The sequence below is a fragment of the Lissotriton vulgaris genome, chromosome 8 (assembly GCF_964263255.1).
Source record: "Lissotriton vulgaris chromosome 8, aLisVul1.2, whole genome shotgun sequence".
NCBI lineage: Eukaryota > Metazoa > Chordata > Amphibia > Caudata > Salamandridae > Lissotriton > Lissotriton vulgaris.
Genome location: NC_141696.1, coordinates 333,520,677 through 333,544,882, shown reverse-complemented (window position 1 = coordinate 333,544,882; position 24,206 = coordinate 333,520,677). Strand labels below are relative to the sequence as shown.

The 24,206-nt window shown below is 45.5% G+C and overlaps 1 protein-coding gene across 3 annotated transcripts in view; it reads left to right on the top strand.

Annotated features, from left to right (window-relative positions):
- F5 (coagulation factor V) overlaps positions 1–24,206 on the top strand; it is a 786,312-nt gene that overhangs the window by 545,519 nt on the left and 216,587 nt on the right. For all 3 annotated transcript variants that reach the window (XR_015299279.1, XM_086934096.1, XM_086934094.1), the window contains exon 14: positions 16,010–16,184. Coding sequence is in view for 2 of the 3 variants with exons in the window: in XM_086934096.1 (XP_086790222.1) it covers positions 16,010–16,184 (175 nt within the window). In the remaining variant the exon portion in view is untranslated. The remainder of the gene's footprint in view (positions 1–16,009; positions 16,185–24,206) is intronic.

Here is a 24,206-nt window from a genome sequence, read left to right as displayed (position 1 = left end):
TTTAAAGATCTTAGCGTCAGAAGAAGTAAGTAGTGGCAAAATGAAGTCCAAACCTAGCAAGTCTTAAAATGGCGGCCGTGATCTCCTCACATAGTAAAAGAAAAACATTCCCAATATGTAAGCAGGAAGCAAGAGACCATGGGAGGCAAGGGATGTGGACACCAGCAAAAATAAGATCAAGTAAGTTCTCTCAAACACATGTGAATGGGGATAATCAGAAAGAAGCAGAGCACTTCACAGGCAGAAATCTGAAAATGGCGGCCATAGTTCCTCAGAGAAACTGCTGTGACATCAGAAATCGAGAGGCAAAATGCATTTGGCACGGAAAAACTGTAAAAGACTGTTTAAAAAGATAATAGACATGCCAAAGTATTCCTCCGATGTTACCAGCATTAGGCAAGGTGAAATGAGGCTTTAAAGCAGATGCAGGACGACATTCACGGGATCGGCAAACAAAATGGCGGCCGCCCGAGTTGAGTAGATGGTTCAAATTACCCGGACCAATATCCGCCGTTCCGTCGTCAGGAGACACTGCACAGTTGCCTCCTCATGATCTGCCCACCTTCCGGCTTCACTGCAGCCCAAAAAAGCTGTTCGAAAAACATCAGGAAAGGTCCTCACAGCATCCGCGTTTCCGTCCTGAGCGAAGCTCACGGGAAATCCGTCCTCTCCAGATGGCGTGCAAGCCACGCCCCCAGCCAGCCAATACATAGATAAAGAAAGAAAAGTGCTGGAAGTTGGCTCTTTACCATTAGATCTACTCTCAACTTTATCAAGGAGATTAAGTGTCTGTAGTAGACCATATTCACATCTAAAATTAAATGAAAAATCCACAGTTTCTGAAGTTTCTAGGAAGTTGACGATCACTAACAATATGACATTTTATTATTTGGCCTATCATCACACACTTAAAAATGTAAAAAAATGTAATTTATCATTACCTCAAGAAATGTATCAACAAAGCCTCAACTCCTCAAGAAACTCTTTAACACTTCTAAACAACAATAGCCACTCCCCACCATCTATACTGGCAGGTCAATCAGACAAGTCAATATCACTCCCAGTTCAATAAATCAACTTCATGGTAGCAGTTCTAGACGCAAGACACAAGTATGAATCCTTCAGAGCAGAAACCGTCTCATATCCATTTAAAATGTCTCGGTCTTTAAAGGATGGACAATCCAAATGTGCGCCATATCACATGTCTACTGGGATGCATGGTGTCTTGCATTTTTCTGGTGCCAAGAAGATCAGTGGCATCTCTAGTCCGGCAGCTGGGAGGACAAGCTGGCTCTGTCTCTCGGTGCATTCCAGCCCTTAACCAGGTCATGTCATTTGAAGAACCTGCCAAAGGGAGCTGCTTTTCACCTGGAAATTCCAAGGCAAACCAATTTGACAGACACCTCCTTAATGGGATGGAAAGCACATACAAGGGACAGGGTTACAGAAAGAGATGTCATACTGTATCAACCTTTGCATATTTTACTATACATGTAGCTTTACATCCTTCCGAACAAATTCTAAAATAGTGAAAGAATAGGGAGGGAGACACAAGATCCAGAACACCATGTTTTGATGCCAGGAGATCTGAAAAAGGCTGGTACCCAGTGCTTAATTTCATTGCAGGTGGTGTCCACTGGCACACATATTTGGGGACCAGCGCCCATTTTTCCTCACCAGACATTGACCGAGAACAAAGAGGAAAAAACAAACACAGGGAAAAAATGGCCAAGGAGAAAGACAAAACAAATGTCAAAAAGTGAGTATGCAGGAATAAGATGAAGGGGCAGGGAATGACTGGTAGTGAATTAAAGATGCAAGAAGTGCATTTAAGACTTCACAGACTTGTTATTCTGTGCACTGATATCTAATAGCCCTGGCTGCAGGCTTCTGAGCAGAGCCTTAGGCCCCTGCACTTATTCTTTTACAAATCAAATCAAAAAGTCTTTATTCGACTTATATAAACCATAAAAGTGCACAATACATAAAGTCCAGTAATACATAATAGCAATATCACCATAAAACAATAGGTATTTAATATCATCATTTTAAATTCCAGAATTCAGATATAGTATAGTGATGTGCAACAAAGTATCATTTCCCTATCATATTTATCAGTCTAACTGCAGCAAAAACAAACATATGTACCATCATGCAGCTATAATCAGGTTGTAACAGCTACAGATAAAGCAGGGCTGGTCTACACATTCAAGGACCTGAGCAATTGTAAAATATATTATTTTTTGGGCACAGCGTACAGTTGGCAAAAAAAAGGAAATGATACATATATTGATTTGCATTTGAGTCACATGGCTCCAGAGCTGGGTCAATCTATGTATGTCTGGCATATGAAACTCATAGATGTGATATGTTGAATCTCAATCTGAGCAAATAAAAATGTTGATAGTAATGCAGTAAAAGGTTCAAGTAGGGCTCCATATAGACAGTCATTACTATTAAATGATGGGCAGTCACACTCTTTTGACTAAATTCTAGACTTTCCCTTTTCCTTCCTTGCTTTGAATAAAGTTAATCTTCTAAACATTGTTTTGATAGGTTACTCATATTGTGTGACGTGGAAAAACATTTCGGCCTCTCCAGCAAAATACATTGTTCCTTAACATACTGTAGCCTCAGTACATGGTGGACGTGATCCAGCTTTAAGCAGTCAGGGATTATGTCCTGATTCAGCAGAGTTTCCTGCTTGGACCAGATAGAGTCCCACAACAAGAGAGGTACTATCTTAACACAGTTCTCTTAATAGGATAAGTTCAGTTCAGTATGGCAGACGTAGGTGGATAAACTAGTAGGAATAAATAATAATCTCCTCATAAACACATTCTCCCTAACCTGTAAACTTGAAATGTTGGCATATCCCCATATTCCTGTTCCATATGAACAAACATAACAGCCCCAGGCCTTATAAATGTTGATCATAGCATCCAAGGGTTTTGATCCCAATTTACCTGTAAACCTAAAGATTGCTCACTTGTTTTATCAAATTGAGGCTCTCTGACCATCATAAGATGTAACCAAGAGCATTTAGGGTTGAAAGGTACCCACAGATATGTAGAAGATCAGACACGTAAAAGTTTGATTTCATTAATGAACTATAATTTTGAGTTGCTTAATGGTTGCCCGAAGACCACAGTATGTGACTTAGCAATATTAGTCCAGAGGCCGAGATCGCTCACAAAAGCTACGTATTTAACAAACAGCCTCTGCAACCCCATAGCTTTTTCTCGAGATTAATACGCAGTCATTTGCATATAAAAGTGTGAGAATGCCTCTAGACCCCACTCTCGGCACATCTGCCTCCACAAATGATAAGCTAGCATCCAGCTTAACTTATTAATGTACAGGCAAAAAAGAAATGGGGTGAGTACTCACTCCTGTCTCACCCCATGATTGATCCTGATTGGTGGGGTGCATTTACAATAGATCCATACAACCTGTCACATCTTCATGTAATTTTGCTAAAACTTCAACCAGTGCTGCCTCTACCCCCATTTCTAACATTATCACCCAGAGTTGCCCTCTGTTATCACAATCAGATGCAGAACTCAAATCCATAAACATTAAATGCAAACAGCCATTCTTGGCCAGTGTTTATTTGCTGATAATTAGATGCAAGTTCAGGCGCTGCTCGATGGTTCCAATTCCCTTCCTGAAACCATACTCGACTGCAGAAACAAACGTGCCTTTCAGCAATCCAACCTTCTAGGTGATCCAGAAAAATCCTACCAAGTATTTTCGCTGTAGAATCGATTAAAGAAATTAGTAGATAGCACCGAGTGTCAGATCTATCGCCTTTCTTAAAGATTTGTACGATGATGGAATTTGCCCAAAACTTGGGTGGACCTATGACCATTGCACTGCTTAGGAAATTAACAATTAGAGAGGCTCAAAGATCAACCTAGTCCTTAAAAAGATAAATTGGTATATTGGTATAAATGATACATCTGGGCCAGGGGGCTTATTTCTAGCACACCATTTTAGTGCTGAAATAACCTCCTCTAAGATAATCACAGCTAACTACGAGTCACTGGGTTGCAGGGTATCGACAGAGGAGTTAGAATAATTGTCTGAAATCGAGCCACTATCATATAGCATGGAGAAGTGCTCCACTCACTTATGCTGTGGGATGGTGATATTCAAGACGGTGTTGTGGGAAGTTTCCAAGGAAAAGGGCATTAACTGTTTTCCAGGCGGGTCGGGTGTTGCTATTTCTACTTGTCTCATAGAGCTGTTCCAATGTGTCCTGTGTTACAGCTAACTTTCTGTTACTGATTGCCTGTTTATACAGCCATCTGCACAACTTCACTTCTCCCTCCTCCCTAGATACCTTCTGAAGGGCATAAATAAGATTTATATGTGCTATTGAACAGGCACCATCAAACAACTTCTGGGGGAGGCAAACCCTGTGTGGGTTAAGTCAAGTCAAGTCAAAAAACTTATATAGCGCACTACATACCCAGAGGGTCTCAAGGCGCTTGAGGAAGGGGGGGAGGTTTAATTATCGAATATCCAGGTTTTAAGCTGTTTTCTGAATGCTAGGTGGTTTTGAGTAAGGCGGAGGTGGATGGGAAGAAAATTCCAGGTTTTGGCCGCTAAGTAGGAGAAGGATCTTCCCCCCATGGAGGCTTTGTGGAAGCGCGGAACAGCGGCGAGGGCTTGGTTGGAGGAACGCAGCTGGCGGGTGGGGGTGTAAAAGGAAAGGCGCGTGCTGAGACAGTCGGGTCCAAGTTCGTAGAGGGCTTTGTGTGCGTGGGTGAGGAGACGGAACGTTATCCTCTTGTTGACGGGGAGCCAGTGAAGGTCTTTCAGGTGACCAGAAATGTGGTCTGTGCGGGGGATGTCTAGTATGAGTCTGGCTGAAGCGTTTTGGATGCGTTGGAGTTTTTTCTGAAGTTTTGCGGTGGTGCCGGCGCTAGCAATTCAGTTAAACTGATACTTATCTCACTGAACTCGTTCATTGTACAGACAGGATCTATTTAATCTTCTAGACATGTCAGCTGCTAGTTCCCATTTGTTCTTGTCAGATCAATTAGAAAAGTCTTGGGTCCACTTCTGCCCATTTGCGGCATATACCTTTATAACGATTCGCTTCTATGGGCAACATAGTATGGGCAATGGAGGGCTGGGTTTTACCCACAGAGAAAGTAGTTTGTGGTCACTTAAACAGTTGTCTATGATCAAGGAATCAACAACCTTGTGACTATATTTATAAGTCTGTTAGGCTCCCAGAACCTTTACCTTGAAAGGTTGTCTGTTTACCTAGATGGGTGCCAGTAAATTCTAATACGAATAGAAGTAAGTGCTTACTAATCAATGTGTTAAGATTGTCGTCGCAAGGACTATGCTCAAATTGAGAATAGTTTTTGCTGTTGCAACCCAGGGGGTCACAGACAGAGGTGCTAGTAATAGAACAAAGCCTGCAGTTAAAATCCCCCGCCCCCAATTGGGAGGGAAGGGGGGCAAGCCACACTGACAACCATTTGTGTGTGTAAAAGGCTGCTTTATTGGAACAGGTGCATATCACAATTTTATTAACACTGGCACTTTGCCATACAAAACTAAAACCTCTCTATACATCAAATTACCTGACCCTGTGTCTTTCCTCCCCCCACCCCTACGATCCCCACATCATAAACCTCCACTCTGCAACATACAATAAATAATTTCCAATAACAATACATATTACACAATCTTAAAGCATATGATTTACAACTCCTACCCTCCCATGACCTACAATCCTACCTGCCTTCCTGCAACTGTAACGAACGAACCTCTAATGTAAACTGCCAACCTGCTTAACCTTTCCCTGCTCCTGTTCACAAACTCCCCAAACTTAACCAGAAACTACAAACCTCCAGCCAAACTTGGCCAACTTCCAAACAGCCCCACCACCCAGGAAAAGTAAGGAGGGTAGGCGAGTACCCTGCCTCCACCTTTTTCTCCCCCCCTGCCCCCTTGCCCTAACTCCCTGCCCCCCATTCCCCCTAGCTAGCCTATCCTCCTCACAGCCCCCCAGAAGATGCCTGCTCAGCCTCTGTGCACACCCAATATCCTGGCCAGCACTTTCCTCAAATCCAATAGATACAGGTCCATACCGAGCCGTGAAAAATTTACCCCGTCGGCCCCGAAATTCTGGCGTGTCATAACGTATATCCTTATGCCTGATTCTGGAAAAGCCCAGATGGCGGCAAAACTGCACCATCTCCTCGTTCACATTCCTCCTGGCCTTGTTCCACTGCAGCGGGGTTCACCGCACCCCTCCACACCCGACACGGGACAAACTCAGTCCGCACCAGTGCACACCCTGCCCATTGCCGCTTAATCACCTCCGAGCCCCGCTTCCTGCACCTCATCAGTGCTACAACCTGTCTCCGTGACCATGTCGTTTTCCCCCAGGTGAGTAACTAGGACATCCGGGCACCTACCAGCCACCAACATCCCGTTCAGTACTTCCAACAGCGCTCTCCAGAGCATTCCCCCCTTCCCTTTCCTACAAACATTAAACAGTTCTTTGTTATCCAAAGTTCTCCCCAAAATAGCTGGAGCGGGCCTGGACCCGGGCCCATTTTACATACGAATGGCCCACAATCCATATGGACATATCCCTGGCGAGGATACCCATCACCGAACCTGAAACGAGAAATATGAATGAGAATAGGTAAACATACACAACCGCACTAAAGATGGCTGGGAGCGCTGGGCACGTAATGCTTATAGCAGTCAGACAACCACCTGCCCAACCTCATAATGTCCCCTCGCCCCCAACCCCGAATATTCGCCTCCGACACAGCGCCAATCCTGAATGAATGGGCACCAAAACATTTACCATCCAAGCCCAGTAATAACAGGGCTTTCCTCAATACGGCCAATAGCTATGACCCTTTTTCCCCGCCCATCTGCATGCATGCACACCCACCTCGTCTGGTGCCAGGGCCCTCCATCTCAACCCCCACCCAAAAGGGGCAGGTCAAGCTCGATTCATCTGCTTGTTAGGAGACCCATCGCCCCCCCCTACTCCGGTCCGTTTTTAATTTTCTCAGCCACAGACATTCCCTGTTCTCCCGGAGGGAAACCTCGGAACACAACAAACAGCCTCCCCATTTGAACCCAATAATTTAGAGACCCAAAAAGCCCCCGCAAACATCCACGACATCAGTGTGGAAAATGTACAAAGCTCCCAGTCATCCCTGCATACCCACGGTGCTGCTGAAAACCACTTCCTTGCCCCCGAAGCCACAAAGACTTCCCAAGCCGCCGTGTACGCCACCTTTATGGGGTGTGACAGTGACCCTAGAACCAGCTGCAACATCCTGTGTTGACTACGTAGCACAAATGCGGCGGCATGCTAGTCGGGGTTTTGTCCGTGTCCCTGGCTAACCCACGGAATCTCCCCCACAGCGAATGAGACAAAACATCAGCCATGTCATTGTCCACCCCTGGCACATGCACTGCGAGAAAGGCAATATCATGCCGCAAGCAGCCCAGCACAAACACTCTCATTAACTTCAGAACCTGCGCATCCCTTTCAGACTGCCGATTCACAATTTCCACCCCTGCCCTGTTGTCTATCCTGAACGTCACCCTCCTGTGGACCAGCAAGTCCCCCCAAAGCGAGATTGCTACTAAGCGCAGGAAAAATTTGAGGAAAGCTATGCTTTGACCATCCCCCGCCATTCCAGGGGCCATCACTCCGCACACCATTTTCCCTGCCAATACAGCCCAAAACCTTCGCTCCCTGCTGCGCCTGAAAAGATCTGTGCATACCAGACCATGTCCCTGCCACTCGTCATTGGCACTCCATTGAAGTTCTGTAAAAGAACTGCCACATCCTCAAGTCCTCCTTTACTCCTGCTGAGAGCCTTACATGGTGACGCGGCGGCATACGGCCAACAAAGCCCTGCCCAGTCGCCCATAGAAAGTCCTCCCCACACGCACAACTCTGCATGCAAAATTCAGGTGGCCCAGTAGCACCTGTATTTCCGTCACCGTGACCTTTTGCTGTGCCAACATATCTGCTAGCAGCCCCAACCTTTGCTGCAGTTTATCTGCTGGTAAGCAAGCCTCCATCGCCCCAAATCCAAGTCAATTCCTAGAAGTACAGTGCCGTACACAGCCCCACTGTCTTCTCTGGTGCCAACAGCACCCCACTCGCCCATGATCTCTTGGAACCTGTCCAGCGCATCCTGGCAGTTTGTGGAGCCTGGGGTGCCCACAAAGAAAAGTTATCCAGGTAGTGCGTTACTCCTTGGTGACCTATCTACTCACCCATGATCTCTTGGAACTGTCCAGCATATCCTGGCAGTCCTTGGAGCCTGGGGTGCCCACAAAGAAAAAGTCATCTAGGTAGTGCGTTACTCCTTGGTGACCCGTCCGTTCCGTGAACAACCATTGTAGGAATGTACTGAAACATTCAAACAGTGCGCATGACATGGAGCAGACCATCGGCAGTGCTTTGTCCACGTACCAGTGGCCGTTAACCTGGATCTCAAGTAAGCCTCAATCATCTGGGTGGACTGAAAGCAGCCGGAAAGCTGACTTAATGTCGCACTTTGCCATCATCGCCGTTGCGCCCGCGGTCACCAAAAGGGATATGGCTGCGTCAACTGATGGATATGACACCGTGGTCACTCTCTCATCCATAAAATCATTTACAGAGCCACCTTCGGGCCACGACAAATGCTGTATGAGGCGAAACTGCCCCTTCTCCTTTTTTGGCACTACCCCACTGGGGGACCCTATTAAATCAACCATAGGCCCATCCACAAAGGGTCCGACCATGCGGCCCTCACTGACTTCCTTGTCCAGCATTCCTGGCACCACCTCGGAGTGCTCCTTCAATCCACTAAGGGTCCGACCATGCGGCCCTCACTGACTTCCTTGTCCAGCTTTCCTTGCAATGTGGAAGGAGCCCCTCCACTCAAAGCAGTGCTCCCTAGGACAGTGAGTCCCCAAGAAGACCTCCTGGCCCACAACAGCAATCACAAAGCATTCTTTCACAAATTAAGCATTGCTTATAGCCATACGTTTGCAGATCACTTTTCACTTCCAGGTGTTTGAAATGCAGAAAGCAGATTCCTTCTACAAAGTTCTTCAAGGAAACCACAACTGAGTCGTAAAAGACGTTGAGCTGCACGAGTACACATTTGGTTGAACAGTCAGGGAAGTTTCTTACACATTTCCACAGATACTGCTGATATAGTTAGTAATCTTCAAGCTGACATTCTCCAAAACCAGTATAATCCTTCTCCACCTTCCAGAGCCACCACGGGGAGTGGCCACACAGGCTGGATATCTTTAACAAGTTCAGAAGCCAGGTCCTGTACCCTAAACCTTCCATCAGTGAACTTGGAGGCATGTATCTTGATCTCATTCAATGTGACTATCTGAATTGTGCTTCTATCAAAATGAGAGGATGCTCCTGCCCTCTCTATCTCCTGCCGGGTGGTTACTAGAAGACCTGGAAATCTCTTATATTATTTTGTAGGATCCTCACACAGAGGTGCTACCCGTGGCACAAACCATGACAGGGTATTTCCTCGCACGCGGGGCTCGGAGGACAGGAACTACATCCTGTGCATTTCTTGAAGAATTGTGACTACAAAGCTCATCCTCCTCCAGAGACCTTATGGAGCCTTGATTACTAGCCGGGTTGTTGTAGACAGATTAAATACCCAGTTATGGTGTGTACATGCATGCTTGCAGAAGTGTGAATAGTCCAAACTATTGTTGTTTAAGGTGGTAAAATGTATCATTATTCTAAAGGGTTTGGGACAAGAATGGTCCTGAAGAAAGCCCAATGACCCAAAATAACCCAGAGGAGCTTAGAGTAGGGCTGAAACATATCGACTTGTGACTTGTGGGTCATAATATACTCTTATAAAGTCACCTTTCTATTTTGTTTTTAATCTTGCCAAAAGTACCCAAAATAAAGAAGAGTATAGAGGAACCAGCAGGAAATTTTAACCATTTAGTATAAATCCCTTAGAACATAAGTGCTCCCCTTACAATCTGCAACGAGTACGCCCACTCACACAAGGCGTAGTGGGTGAGATTCCGATGAAGCATGCCATGGGTGGTACCTGTGGGTGAGTATCCTACACATTTTGTTAACCACCAGGTAGGGGATAGAGAAGGTAGGAGTACCCTCTCATTGTTGTAGAATCATACATAGGGCAGCTAAGGGTATGTTAAGGCAGTTGCTTCTCTCTCCCTCTTAGTGTGTATATATATATGAATTGTGCGTCATACTGTATGGGCAATTCAAAGGAAGCCATGCATTTGTCTAACAGGAAAGCTCATGCTTGGATTTATTTGCAGATTTTAAAAAGGTGTATTCCCAACCATTTGCAAGTAAAGGTAAGGTCAAACCTGGTAAAAAAAAAACACATCAAGAATGATTATTGAAGGTGTATTCTGGGTTTTTCTATTATTCTAGTAAACCTCCTTTGCATTTGAGTCTTTGTGCATTTAAGTATTAGTCCTAAATTTACTAATCTTCCATGCAGCACAGCATCGGAATCTGTTGTGCTGGGGGGAAATACATTGCAACACCAAACCTAGAAAGGTAGGATTGCTAGTGGTGTCATCCCTGTCACAGGAAGCATTGTACAGTGCACAGCCTCGCACCATGGTGCAGAGTTGCGAATGCATTGTCTAGCATACGAATTGTTCTGTAGACATGCCCCTTCAGTAAAAATGTTTATGCGTAGACAAACTCAGAAGGATCCCAGGCATTGGATGTGTCCTGCACACTGATTCACATATACAGTGCATCCGTTTTTTAAAAATATTAACACATTTCTGCTTCTTTGCGTCTGCTTCAAATAGGCGTCCATAGCACAATCCTGCTATGTTAGTTGATCGTACTTGGCATCAAAACATATGGCTGTTTGTGTTGATCCGTCTTAGTAGCGCCCTTTGATGCAACGCACCATCAAGACTTTTTGGAGCTGTGAAAGGTTCACCTTCTATCGCAAAATTCCTTTAGTGCTAGGTAGTAAATAGAGTGCACTGCTTTGCGCCATGGTAGCGCTGGCGTAAAGATTTAGTAAATCGTGGCCCTAGAATTTTTTATGTTGTCAAATGTATCTCTTGACCGCTCTTTGTTATGTTATGTTATGTTATAGAAAGATTTATACAGCGCACTAATACTCTGGAGTGTCCTGGCGTGTAGGTGAACAGTGGCATGCGTGTACAGAGATATTAAATCCGCTGTTTAAATAGGAAAGTTTTGAGAAGTTTTTTAAAGATCGGAAACTCCTGGGTGTGCTGGGGGTCAGCTGGAAGAGCATTTGTGAATATGTTCACTTTTTATAAGGCCTAATACTCCTTATGCTATCACTCTATAGATTCTTAATAGATATTGTTCCTGATTCACAAAGATTTTGCTGTGATTTAACCTTGTAGTACTCATGCCTAACTTCTAAATTCAAAAAGTACATCACAGATAAACCTTTGTGAATTATGTCCACTGATTATTGTTTATTAACTGGTGGGCTTGGAGCATATGTCTGGAACTTGTATAAGTGTTTTAATAATTTTGTGGTAAAGAGAACCTTTGTGGTACTCATTACCTGTATTTCTGCTCACCCTGTGATGTGGCATCAAATTATTCTTGTGTTTTCAGAAAAGATTACCTCCTTGTGACAGTTCTTATGAATTCCCTCAGTAAGATATAGGGGCGTTTTCGTAAGCATTCTGAGTTTGTGCCAAAATGACACGCCGCTGTCATACAAGTCTTGTGTACAGCGGATCCACAATTAATCTGCAGATTAGTCAAATTTGTCACGAACTTTGAGAACAAAAGAGGCATTACCGCACAAGGTTGAATGTTTTTTTTTTTTCTCTTTATTAATGTCGCGCAAGACTTGGACCTGCCGTTTCTTCTTTGCCAGTCAATGGAAGATGAGTTTCACTCACCGTTCCACAACAAGTAAATGGAGAATATATAATGAGTTGACTTGGCACTTGACGTTCCTTGTATGTAATCTTGCACATCGATCGTTTATTTTAACCGCTGCTCCTTTTTCTACTTTTGTAATGGTTTTTACTAACTATACAATAAAGTTTATTACACACTTTTTTATTAAACTTATTACACTTATAAATTCATCCTCATTGAATTCATCTTGTCAATTACCCACATTTAAATTCAGGGGTGGCTGGTGTACATGGGCGAGATGGGCGTCGCCCTGCCACCCATGGGGGTCTAACCAAAAAGTCCTAATGGAACACTGAGCAGCTAGCAGCAAAAAATTGTGCTGGTTGGCTGCTCCTGACAAACATGGGCAAATCAGTGGTTTTCTTAAGGGGTGGGGGAGGATGGCCCTTGCTCTGTGCCTCCTCTTGGCTGGGAGAAGATTTCTTCGACCTGGCGCTACAAAGCAGGGCAGTGACGACACACTGGTGAGTGCAGCCTGTGTCTCACTGCCAGAACAACATCCTGATTTGGGGCGTTAATAGCTTGGCCCAGGGAGGAGTTGGAGGCCCTCCATTAATCCCAATGGCTGTGGGCGGGGCAGTCCGGCAGGTTTCGAGATGTGTGGGGGTGTGGCAGTCACATTTGCCTCTTCCACCAGACCCAGCAACAGTTGTAACTTGCTTGTTGTTTTGCAAGTAATTGGTTGCTGGGATCTGGGGGAGGAGTCCAAAGACCAAATCTAGCATTTCCTGTCTTTGCAACTCTGCACTGCTGCAGTCCTGCTCGGAGGTCCTAGAGCCACGTTGAGGAGGACAGTCACACTCACAGCACTAAGGTGATAAAGAGAAAGGTAAGCCTCAAGTGCGAGACTTGTCACCTGGCTGTGAATGGGACTAGAGTGCGACTGCGATCGATGAGGCCCTGTCATGGTGGTGTTGTACAGGCCTGGTGAGTGGCGTAGATAACAATCAGGGTCCATTAATTTACTGCGTGCTCCATAGGCCCCGGGCAGAGCTTATTTAATGGAAAAGCATGCTCCTGTGTCATCTGAGGGGAGCTGCACAGGCTAGGGGTCATCTGTTTTTCACTGTAAATGTAGGCCCCTTGGGTAGATGAATTCCAAAAGCCCGGGAACACCTCCCTGCTGTACGGCGAGGGAGGGTGTGTGTGAAATATTTGCCAAAAGTTTGCTGAAGCAGCCAGTGGCGCCGGAAAGTGGGCGTGGGACCCTAGGCAGGCAAGAGAAATGTGCAGCTTCAGATTAGGCAGCGAAATCGACACATAGGTACAGCGTCCTACACCATTGAGTTTACTGGGTGCTCCCTCAGGCCCCGTGCAGAGCTGATTTCGTGGGGAAAGCGTTGTGCGCCTGCGTCATCTGAGCGGAGCTGCACAGACCAGGGGTCATCTGTTTTTTCCACTGTAAATGTAGACCCTAGATAAATGAATTCCAAAAGCCCAGGGACACCTCCATGCTGTACAGCGAGTAAGGGTGTGTGTGAAATACTTCTGAAAAGCTTGCAGAAGCAGCGAGTGGCGCCGGAAAGGGGGCGTCGGACCCCAGTCAAGCAAGAGGAATGTGCACCTTCAGATTAGGCAGTAAAATCGACATATAGGTACAGCATCCTACATCATTGAGCTTCTGTGCCACTGAAACTACTGCGCAGCTAATAGCTAGGACCCTAAATAAGGTCCGTATCTGTCAAGTCACTGGCAAATCTGTGTTAAGCATCATCAAATTAATTGTTTTTCAATTTCTATAGCTCCATTCTCAACCACCCAATAAGCCCCCATCTACCATTAATGTGAAGCGGCGAGCGCTTGTTCTTGTTTCTTCTCCCTCCGCCTCTACAAATATGTAGGTTTTGTTATTCAGACCTTTCATACATTAGAAATGTCGCTACACAACATTGTAATAAACCGGGGAAGTGGGATTAAGCACCATGGGGGACACTAGCAGGGGCCCGCGCGCAGCACCGCCATGAAGGAGAATCAACAGCCTGCAAATTAAAAGGTGCATATCCAGGGTTACTCGGAATGAAAGATTTAAAAAAACCAGATATCCGTTTTAACCGACAATATGCACTTTATACTGCATGACGTAATCGCCCAACTCCATCATGACGTCCTTTGCCCAGATTTCTTGTTAAAACTGGGAACAAGGTCCGAGTCTTAAAAAACACACAACGAAGCCCTTTCCACAAACGAACAAAGCAAACACGAGCTCTGAGGTGGAGAAGCGGGGTGCCTCTAAGTGGGTGTCGGAAGCGTTTGTCAGCATTACAGGATGTTAGTGCTTTTCTGCACACGTCCTAGGTCACAGTGTGTGTTTTCATAAACAGGCCTGAGGCCCTCCTCGGGGGAGGGCGGGAGATAGGTCTTTCTAATACCCCTCACCTCCAGATACAAACTGCCAGAGAACAGACCAGACTCAAACCGGCCAGAGCAGCTCCGGACCCAGTAACACCTTCCCCCTCCCAAAGTTCGCACTTGACTTCAGCACTGCTCACACTAGACCCTGCACACACACAGTGACCACTGCTAAGTGCTGAATCCTGCTGGTGGGACCGGACTTCCCTCCCCTCCACTTACCGGTGAATAGAGCCCACCATCGACCTCAGAACACGCCCATGAATCCTGTTTATAATCTCCAACCTAAACCTGGACCTCCAGCAACTGCACATAACCCCTCCATAGACCCCACCCTTGTTATTTGTAAATCTATTTTCTTTATTTCCCATTTCAGGTTGGATTACAATTAATTCTCTTCCATCTGGGAGAGGAAACGTAATAAAAAGAACACAGAGACACCAAGTGTTCCACCTGGTCTCTCCAAGGAGAAACCATTCAGTCAAACGATCTGAGTGGAGAAGGGGACAAGTTTTTACTTTTTTACAAGCAGTATGTAAGCACGGCCTGGTAGAGCCTTTGTGGTGCTTTACCAAGTGCAAGTATGGACGAATGCATACATTTTGAGCTGGAGGAGTGGATTAGTTGTAACTCACACTTATACCTCATCTTACCCGGAGATAATGTGTAACATGACCAGCAACTGACAGACTTTACGGCTGTTGTGAGTTCTGGCAGCTCTTAGCCACAAGTGAATACACATCAGAAACCCAGACTATTCTTTTTAAAGGCATTACTGTAAGCGGATTATAGTGCAGAATGGAAAAAACAAAACAACTCTTATTATGACATTAGTCTGTATGCCATGTCAGTTAGACTAGTGTCCTTCAATTCTTGGTGCTTTGTGGCAATTTTAAGATCTTCTTAGTTTCTTGTTGCTCAAATCGTAGTAATTTCTGATAATTATATGTTTTCCTCGTCTCCATTGCTTTATTTTTGCTCATGAGAAAGTGTCACTCATAGTCATTGAAATGTCACTCATAATTACACTGAAATTATGAAAATGTCACACATAGCAATCTGAAACCTTGGCAGCTATGAGGCAGTTGCAAAGGCTGTTAAGCCACATCTTGTTTCCAGTAGCAATGGACAGTATTCATTGTTTTACCAACGGTGTGAGCCTTGATGACTTCATCAAATAATGCAGTACAGAGGCAGAGATGTGGTCATTTTGCAACCAAACCAATTAGAGGATTGGGCACATTTTTGATATGTTTCTAATGTTTTCTTGTGCCTTAAAATGCTATATTTGGACCCCGTGTTTGCAACAATTTGCAGTAAATATGTGGTGTAAAAGCCACCATTTGAATCCATATTTTGCAGTTCGGGTTCGATTGCTCGTTATACTAGGATACGATTTTTCGCCTCACCACTTTCAAAATCCACCAGCCGCCCCTGTTTAAATTCATATTTCAACAGCATGTGAAAACTCGCCAAAATAGCGATTGTTACAGACATGTAACTTTACTGTCAAGATGCAACACTGGTGTTAAGTTCTACCTTGCTGGCTTGGCTTTTGCATTTAGCATATGTCCACAAATGACACTTTATTATCACAGTGAAGTAGGCTTCATATTCCTAGATATTATCATTTGCAACTTTACAAACTCATTTTGAATCATTATTGACTGAAATTATATAAAATTATTTCTTATATTGTAGCTCACTTGGAAATGAAAGAGCTAGAAGTGATCCAAACTTCAGCCTATACAAAAAGGTGATTTTTCGGCGTTACACGGATAGTACTTTTAAAAGACCCAAGACTCAAGGGGAATATGAGGAGCATCTGGGCATCCTTGGACCTGTCATCAGAGCAGAAGTTGATGATGTTATACAGGTACGTCAATTGTATATCTACGAGTGTAGTTTAAAAACAGTAGAACCTGATGTACTATAATTCCATTTGCTAAAAAGCTGGCGTGATTTTCCCAATAACTTTTTGCTAATGCAATACTGTTTTGTGAACGACCAATGTAATATTTATTAGACAGGCCACAATCTGTAGGGTTTTCGATCGTAAGAGGGTCTTTGTATCTCAGGGCCTTAGAGTTTTTCTTAAGCAATGTTTATATTTTCAAAAATGCTGGACTATATATCACATTGTATCAAAATATAGTTTTTGATTCAATTTACTGTCCTCAGAGTTAATAGCAATTTCTCAAAAATAAATTAAAAACACAACTTCAAGAGACGCATGAACTGATCAGATTAAAACATTTTTTCGTAACGTTGCAACCGCATCTGAAAGCCACATTTCCAAGTATTTGATCACTGGGTGAATTATGTTCTTATTTAAAACTAACAAATGCAGTCTGCCTTTTTTGCCATTTTACCATAATGGGCCTATTTCTTTCTAATCAATAGGACATTTTGGGGTACAAAATAACCCTGGGGATTCATCCCCTAAATAGTAGCACAACAGCCAGGCACATCTGTCAGCCTTTCCAAGTTGACTCAGGGAATAAGTGAGCCCATATAATAATAATAATAATAATAATAATAATAATAATAATAATAATACTAGAAGTGCATAACCTCATAGATGCGGCGCAAATATCCCTCCCCAGTGCTGCGCTGTCCATTGGGACTAGTGCTGAATGGACGTCCAATGGTCGTGCGCAGCACTGGGGAGGTAGTGCTGCCGTCGGCCAACGCCCACACGCAGCACTTAAGGGGATAATATTTAGCTTTTTGTCCCTGTAACTAGAGAGGTCTCGACAGATGCTGGAACAGTCCAGCTTGAACTGGCAGGCCAGGCAAGGGGAGCAAAAAAACAATGGATTAAGGCCCAGATCACTGGGGTGAATGTTTACATTGTTCAACATTCTGTCCATCAATTGTTCTTTTTGCATTTGTCACTCAGAGTGGGACGGGTATGCTCAGACGCGGTCCCTTGCTTTCTGCGCCACTGGATTCGAGTTTGACTATCTGATATGGGGTGACGCCCCAAAACTGGTTCCAGGATGCTTGTTTTCGGTCCATGGAGGATCTGACTTGGCAGTTCTGGCTGGACTGTTCCCATGAGGAACAGGTCCAAGACTGATTTGCATATGGCTGGGTTCAAACTGGGTTGGCGTGGTGAGCAAAAGAACAATGGATTAAACCCAGATCTTTGTGACTGGGGGTGAATGTTTGCATTGTTCAGCATTCTGTCCATCAATTGTTCCTATTGCTTTTGTTGCCCAAAGTGGGAAGGGTATGCCTAGGCATGGGTCCCATGCTCACTGCACCACTGGATTCAAGCTAGCCTGGTTGATGAGGGGTGATGCCCCGAAACCCGTCCCAGGATGCTTGTTTCTAGTCCATGGAGGACCTGGCTTGGCAGTTTGGGCTGGACAGTTCCCATGAGGAACAGGGTCAAGATTGATTTGTTGAGAAAAAGAACAATGGATTCAACCCAGATCTTTGTGATGGGGGTGAATGTGTGCAGTGCTTATCATTCCGCTCATCAATTGTTCCTTTTACTCTAAGGGACCAAGCACTAAAACTCAGGCAGACTGCCACTGCAGGCTGCATGACAAGGTGCTCTAAAGTGTGAAAACACAACATGGCACACAACCTCTGTGCCATGTCCCCTAAGGCTACATGTAATTGTAAGTCACCCCTACAGCAGGCCTTACAGCCCTAGGGCAGGGTGCATTGTTTTACCCGTGAGGACGTACCTTCATGAACAGATATGCTCCTCTGCTGTCCAGTTCAATTACTGATGGTACAAGTGGACAGGGAGGCGTGGCTTGGATGGCAGAGGCTAATGGCTGCCTGATCGAGCCGTCGCGTCAGAACGGAGATAGCGATTTAATTTTTACAATGAGAACACATGAATAGCAAGACCTAAAGAAGACATCTGCCAAAATCGGAAGCATGCCGCCACAGAGTGGGATATGCCGAACGCTCCAAGTGACACAGGAGAAGAGTTCTAAGTGATATCAGGAAAACTCAGCTGAAGAGAAGGAAGATGGTGCCCATCACCAGATCCTTACAAAGGCATCTCAACTTAGCCCAAGTAAGAGAGAACTAATCCTGTGAGTTAGGACCACTACAGAGGGGCAGTATCGGTAGCTACGGGCTCGGAGAATCCTTAATATAAAAAAAGGGGAGACAGTGAGGCAACAGGGGTACAGAAGGAGAAGGAGGCGGGGCTAGGGAAGACGAGGCGTCATCAGTGCTACAAGAGCGCCTAGGCACCAAAACTCCCCGAAGCAACCCCGAAAGGTTACTTGCCAGATTGCTGAGACGACACCAAGTAAAAAGGGCCAGTAACCGAGAATCCGGCTTTCTTTAATAAGTAAAACAGAGGTAATGCCCTGCGCAAACGGTAGAACTGGGATGCAGAAGGAGGCGGGGGAAGGGGAGTTTAGACGCGGTCAGCGATACGAGATCATCTGCGTGCCAGCCCTTCCCCCTGATTGAGCGAACTCTGGAAACTGGGCCAAACCACTAACGAAGGTGGGAAGAAAAGGGAAATATTAAAAAAAACAGAGGAATCATGACAAGAGGATTACGGAGGTCTGGTCTCTACACCGTTCCCACTTATACGGGGGCCCGCCTGGGTGAACTGCAAAAGCCAAGAGACACTGGTGCCACATCCGCCGTTGGAATGCTCCCATAACAACAAAGAGCACTGCTAAAGACCAAGGAACCAAGTAACCAAGACAGTGGATGCGGTCAGGGTAGAAAGCAAACAGGAGCACCAGTGCGAAGGAAAAGAGGACAAAGGCTGACAAAGGGAAGACAAAACGTGCAAGCTAACCAAACACACCAGAGGTGCAAGGGGACAGGAGTAAAGGGGACGCCAGACAGAAACAACATCGATCAAACTACTGCACGCTAAGGCACTGAATGGGGGCATCACAAAGCCTGAGAGCTCGCAGATCACCGACGAACTGAGCCCCTATGACCCGGACTAGAACCACGCCCGGTGACCTCCAGGGGCCCACTATAACCCCACAGTAACCCCTGCAGGGCACGCCGGCAGAAGCGAGCCCCTCCAACCTCAGTCGCAACCAAGTCGCAAGTAAGGACATAACAGTGACACAGCGAAGGGAGGGAACCAAAAAGGGTGCAGCGCACCAAAGGCTAGAGAGAAAACCAACCACGCTACTCCGGCGCAAACTACGAAGAGCTATGTTCCTGTAATTACACCCTCTAAAGTAAAGCACCACTGGTAAACGAGGGGAAGGAAAACACTGCAAGAGGACCAGGCATCCACAAAAAAGCGGGCAAAACACAAACAGAAGTAAAGTCCTTATAGATACTTTTAAAGGCACAGAGGGGCTCCGGGAGACCCACTGAAAGAGCACAAGGGTCACAGTGCCTGCAACAAGCACCATCAGCGCCGATTGCAAAATCTATGTCAAGATCCTAGCTGCAAGACTGAACAAGATACTGTCAAAATTGATAAGCAACACCCAGGTAGGCTTCATGCCATACAGAATGGCCAGCGACAACACTCGCCTGCTATGCCACGTCTTAGAACAAGCCTCAGAGAGCCCAACCCAAGCAGTAGCCATTTCACTAGATGCAGAGAATGCCTTTGATAAAGTAACATGGGCCCTCCTAGAGCAGTGCATGCATGCATTTAACCTAGGAGAGGAGTACATCAAGATGACAATGGCCCTATACCAGTCACCAAGGGCAAATACCACGATAAACGGCTCACTCTCTGAACCATTCACACTCCAACAAGGAGAAAGACAAGGGTGCCCGCTCTCACCCGCGCTTTTCCTCCTAGCCCCAGAGCCATTAATCCAAGATATAAAACTCAATGAGAACATTAAGGGGTGGTTATCAACTAAACGACAGTCAAAGTGGCAGCATATGCAGATGACATACTTATAATGACACAGCAACCAAAGACCTCAATGGAAGCGCTTATATCCACAATTAGTGAATATGCCGAATTATCAGGGTACAAATTGAATAACGATAAGTTGGAGTGTAAGCCGCTTAATATTCACTGCTCTAAGGAAATATTGGGAAACTCAGGACTCACGTGGCAGACAAATCACATCAAATATCTTGGTATATACTTCGACTCAGACCTGGTATCCACTTTAAGACACAACGAGAAACTCCTACTAGACAAAAGTAAGAAACAGCTGGAAGCCTGGTCTCCCAAATTCATGACATGGTGGGGAAGAATCGAAACACTAAAAATGATGATCACCCCTCTAGTAAACTACATTACAGGCATGCTACCAATCTTCCTAACAGACAAATTCATTCAGAAACTAGACAAAATATGTACCAAATTCCAATGTTGAGATAAAAAGGCAAGGATAAGCTTGACGAAACTTAGAAGGCCAAAAAATCAAGGAGGGGTGAACCTAGCTGACTTTAAAGTCTTCCAACTGGCCTTTCTGGCCATGCAAGGCTCACAATGGAAAGAGCAAACACCAGGATACTCACCAACGTGGCTACAGTTAGAAAAGGCCATACTGAATAACTTAAACCAACTAGCCCTACTCACGGCTAATGCACACCTACTTGCTAACAACACAATACTGAAAAACACCAAGATAGCACTCCTAAAATTAGACAAAAAAATGGAGGTCAGCATTAAAGGGTCCAAATCTGAATCCCTATGGGCGATTAGCAGCATAAAATACAAGGGGAAAAGGCTCAACTTCGACACTTGGATAGAAAAGGGCATTTTGCACCCCTATCAACTTGAGACGGACGCCTCACCGATGACGTTCGCTGAATTGAAAGCTTCCCACCACATAGAAGAATTAGACCTTTATAGATTCCTAAAGATTAAAACAGCCATAACAAAATTCAAAACAACAAGCACCCGGCCATCAATCTTCCAATACGTAACAAATATAAACAAACTGGGACACCAAGCCTCACTCTTATATAAAACCCCTTAGGCCACAACCATCTAATATCAATAACAGAACAAAAGAATACTGGAACAACAGCACACAACCCCCCCTAAACGACCGGGAGTGGACCACCCTGTGGGCTTCCGCCACCAGCAATAAGATCACCCCAGTGCTAGCACAAATTAAATTGTGGCTTTTGCAAACATTATTCTGAACCCCTGACCGACCACACAAACTTGGCCTTAGAGACAGCCCCACATGCTGGAACTGCAACACAGACAGGGGAAACCTAGAGCACCTCATCTTTCTATGCCCGACTGTCAAGGGTTTCTGCGAGGAAGTGTTTGACTTCATAGACAAATCGCTCAACTGTAAAATAATAAGAGACTTTGCGTCACTCACCGCAGCATTTATCCGAACCGATCTCCCCACAGAGGGTGAAAGAGAACTAATGGACCTACTACTAACTGCTGCGGTGAAGTTAGTACTTACGAACTGGAAAGATACCTCCAAAATATCATACAGAGGATGGCTCAGCTGGATCACCTACCTAAGAGGAGCGGACACTCTGGAGCTAAGATATTCTCCCTGGAAAGCCTCCTCCAGAAACCTATGGGAAACCTTGGACAAGCACTTGATCCCATTTGAGCCTCCATAAGATAACATGAACCATAACGGGGTTATACCCCGATGAACACAGGGGTGAGGTGAGGGGGAACCAACTCAGGGAAAGAAACTGTAATTACTGAATGTACTCTGTACCAAATGCTTATATGAATCCTTCATCACGCATGCCAGGTAATGTCTGATTTGCTATTGTCCTATCCTTCTTAAGCACTTATTCTTACTCTCCTCTTCTTCTTTCTATATTTCTATATCCTTCTCCTACCACCAACATATAACCAACAAAGGGGGATCCAGCCAAGCTGTTTTGACATGTACCACTTTACACTGTACGCTTCCAGGCTGGTAACCTATATAACGTTTCCCGTCTGTGTTGTTTGTATCTTACAAATACCAAAAAAAAAAAAAGCAAGTGGACAGGGAAGCCATATTTACTTGGCACTGGTCAAAACGAGTTTCCCAGCAACACAATGGCTTCACTGAAACCTAAGGTGTATGGTAACAAACCTCGTATGAATAAACCCACTCTGATTCCAGTGATGTATTTATCAATACATGTACCCAGAAGGTACCTTAGAGGTACCCCATGAAAACCTACTGACTTCTAATGTATTGGCTGACTGGTCCTGTCCAGCATGCCACCACATACACATTTCTGACCCACTGGAGGTGAAAGCCTATGCTCTCTGAGGTCGATAACAATGCCTGCTCTGGTAGGAGGTGTTGTCACCTACTCCAAGCAGGATGACTAGTAAACTGCATATCAAGTCAGGAAGCTTCAAAGCCCTCCACCACTTTTGATTTGTGACCCTGGCTTCCCACAGACGGGGAATGCCACCCCGTGCCCATGGCCCATATGGCACTAGGACAGGTGGGAAAATCAGCAAGTCAGTAGGTGTGTTCACCCTTAAGGTGGGCTGCCCGAAGAGCACAAAACTAGGACATTTTCACCATCTTGGTTTTTGCTGGAATTAGGTCCTCTGGGGCAGGGTTATGCCCACTTCCCACAAGAAGTGGTCATGTAGAGAGTGTAGTCACCCTAAAGGTAGATAGTGCATTGGCTACTGCCCGGCACTCCTTGTAATACCCCTAAATACAGTATTTAGGTGGCGCCCCTGATTCTAGGGCTACAGTTTTGTCAGACACAAATAAGGAATGGTCAAAGAAGATTGCTGACATGAGATCATAGGACCAACTACTTACTTGGCGCCAACCCTCCCAGCTTGCCTGTTGCACCGACCCGCGTGGAGAAACCGACTCGTCCTGTCACTGTGAAAACTCTAAGAGACCCAGAGGGCTGCCAGTGCTTTGCAACTCACCAGAGCACTCCCTTGCATTAGAGGAGCTACTCCCCGGCAGCAGCAGGCACCAAAGAAGCAAGGTCCAGTTAATTATCTTGCCACCATACGGAACTATCAATGCTGCAGCTGCCCAGGAAGATGTCGCTGTGCTCCCACAGGTCCGATCTGCCCTCCCTCCAAGTGAGGGGATGTCAGGACTGACCAGAGAAGCACAGTACCAACACCTGGGATACCGGACCCCTTGCAACAAGCAAGGCTTGTTGTGTCCAGACCAGACACCAACACTAAGGAAGACCAACATGTACATCGAAGGACTTCAGGGACATTGAGACCAACATTGGCTCAACTGTCCTCTTTGCCCCTTTTCTGCAGAACCAAGACTGAGTAGCTTCCAAACGCTCCCACCTGAAAACCTCAAAGTACCTCTGCACCCGTTCCTCAAAGCCTAAGTCCGTGGAAGGTGACTGTGCCAATGGGGTCCTGAAACCCTCAAAGGCAGAGCCCATCCTTGGGTTTTCCTTGACTGGACCCCCAGTTGCCACCTGCAGCCTCTTTGTGCAGACCCCCTCAGTCGTGAGTGTCTCCTGCAGCATGAACCCAATGCCTAAAATAACCTAAGCCTCACTGCCTGAGGAGAAGTGGACCCATAGTGTCCTTACATGCCTGAGCATCTCAAATACATCGCCCCTTGTGGATTCACCTGAACTGGCCCCCAGTCTCAGCTTGCAGCCTCTATTCAACCGGACCGTTCTCCATTGAAGTGAACAGGGCACCTGACGCTGAAACACACCTCTGCACCCTGCCTCCCATGTGCCACCCAAGGTGACCTGTTGATGTTGCCTTGGGCCTTGCCATATACTCATCTTAAGTCCAGGAGAAGGGCCCCGTAAGTCGCTTACAAGTGCCTGAATGCAATTTATGTTTTTCCCCCATAGGGTAACATTACCGCTCCAGAAATTGTACTAAGTGTGAACTTTTGAACCTGTAGAAATTCATACCTCGAAAAGTACTTACCTGATTCCGATGATCTTGGTATCTGAATTCATATAAAAATCAGTGTTATTTTTATCAAATGGTGTCAAATTGGTATTGGGGGTGTGTCTTACT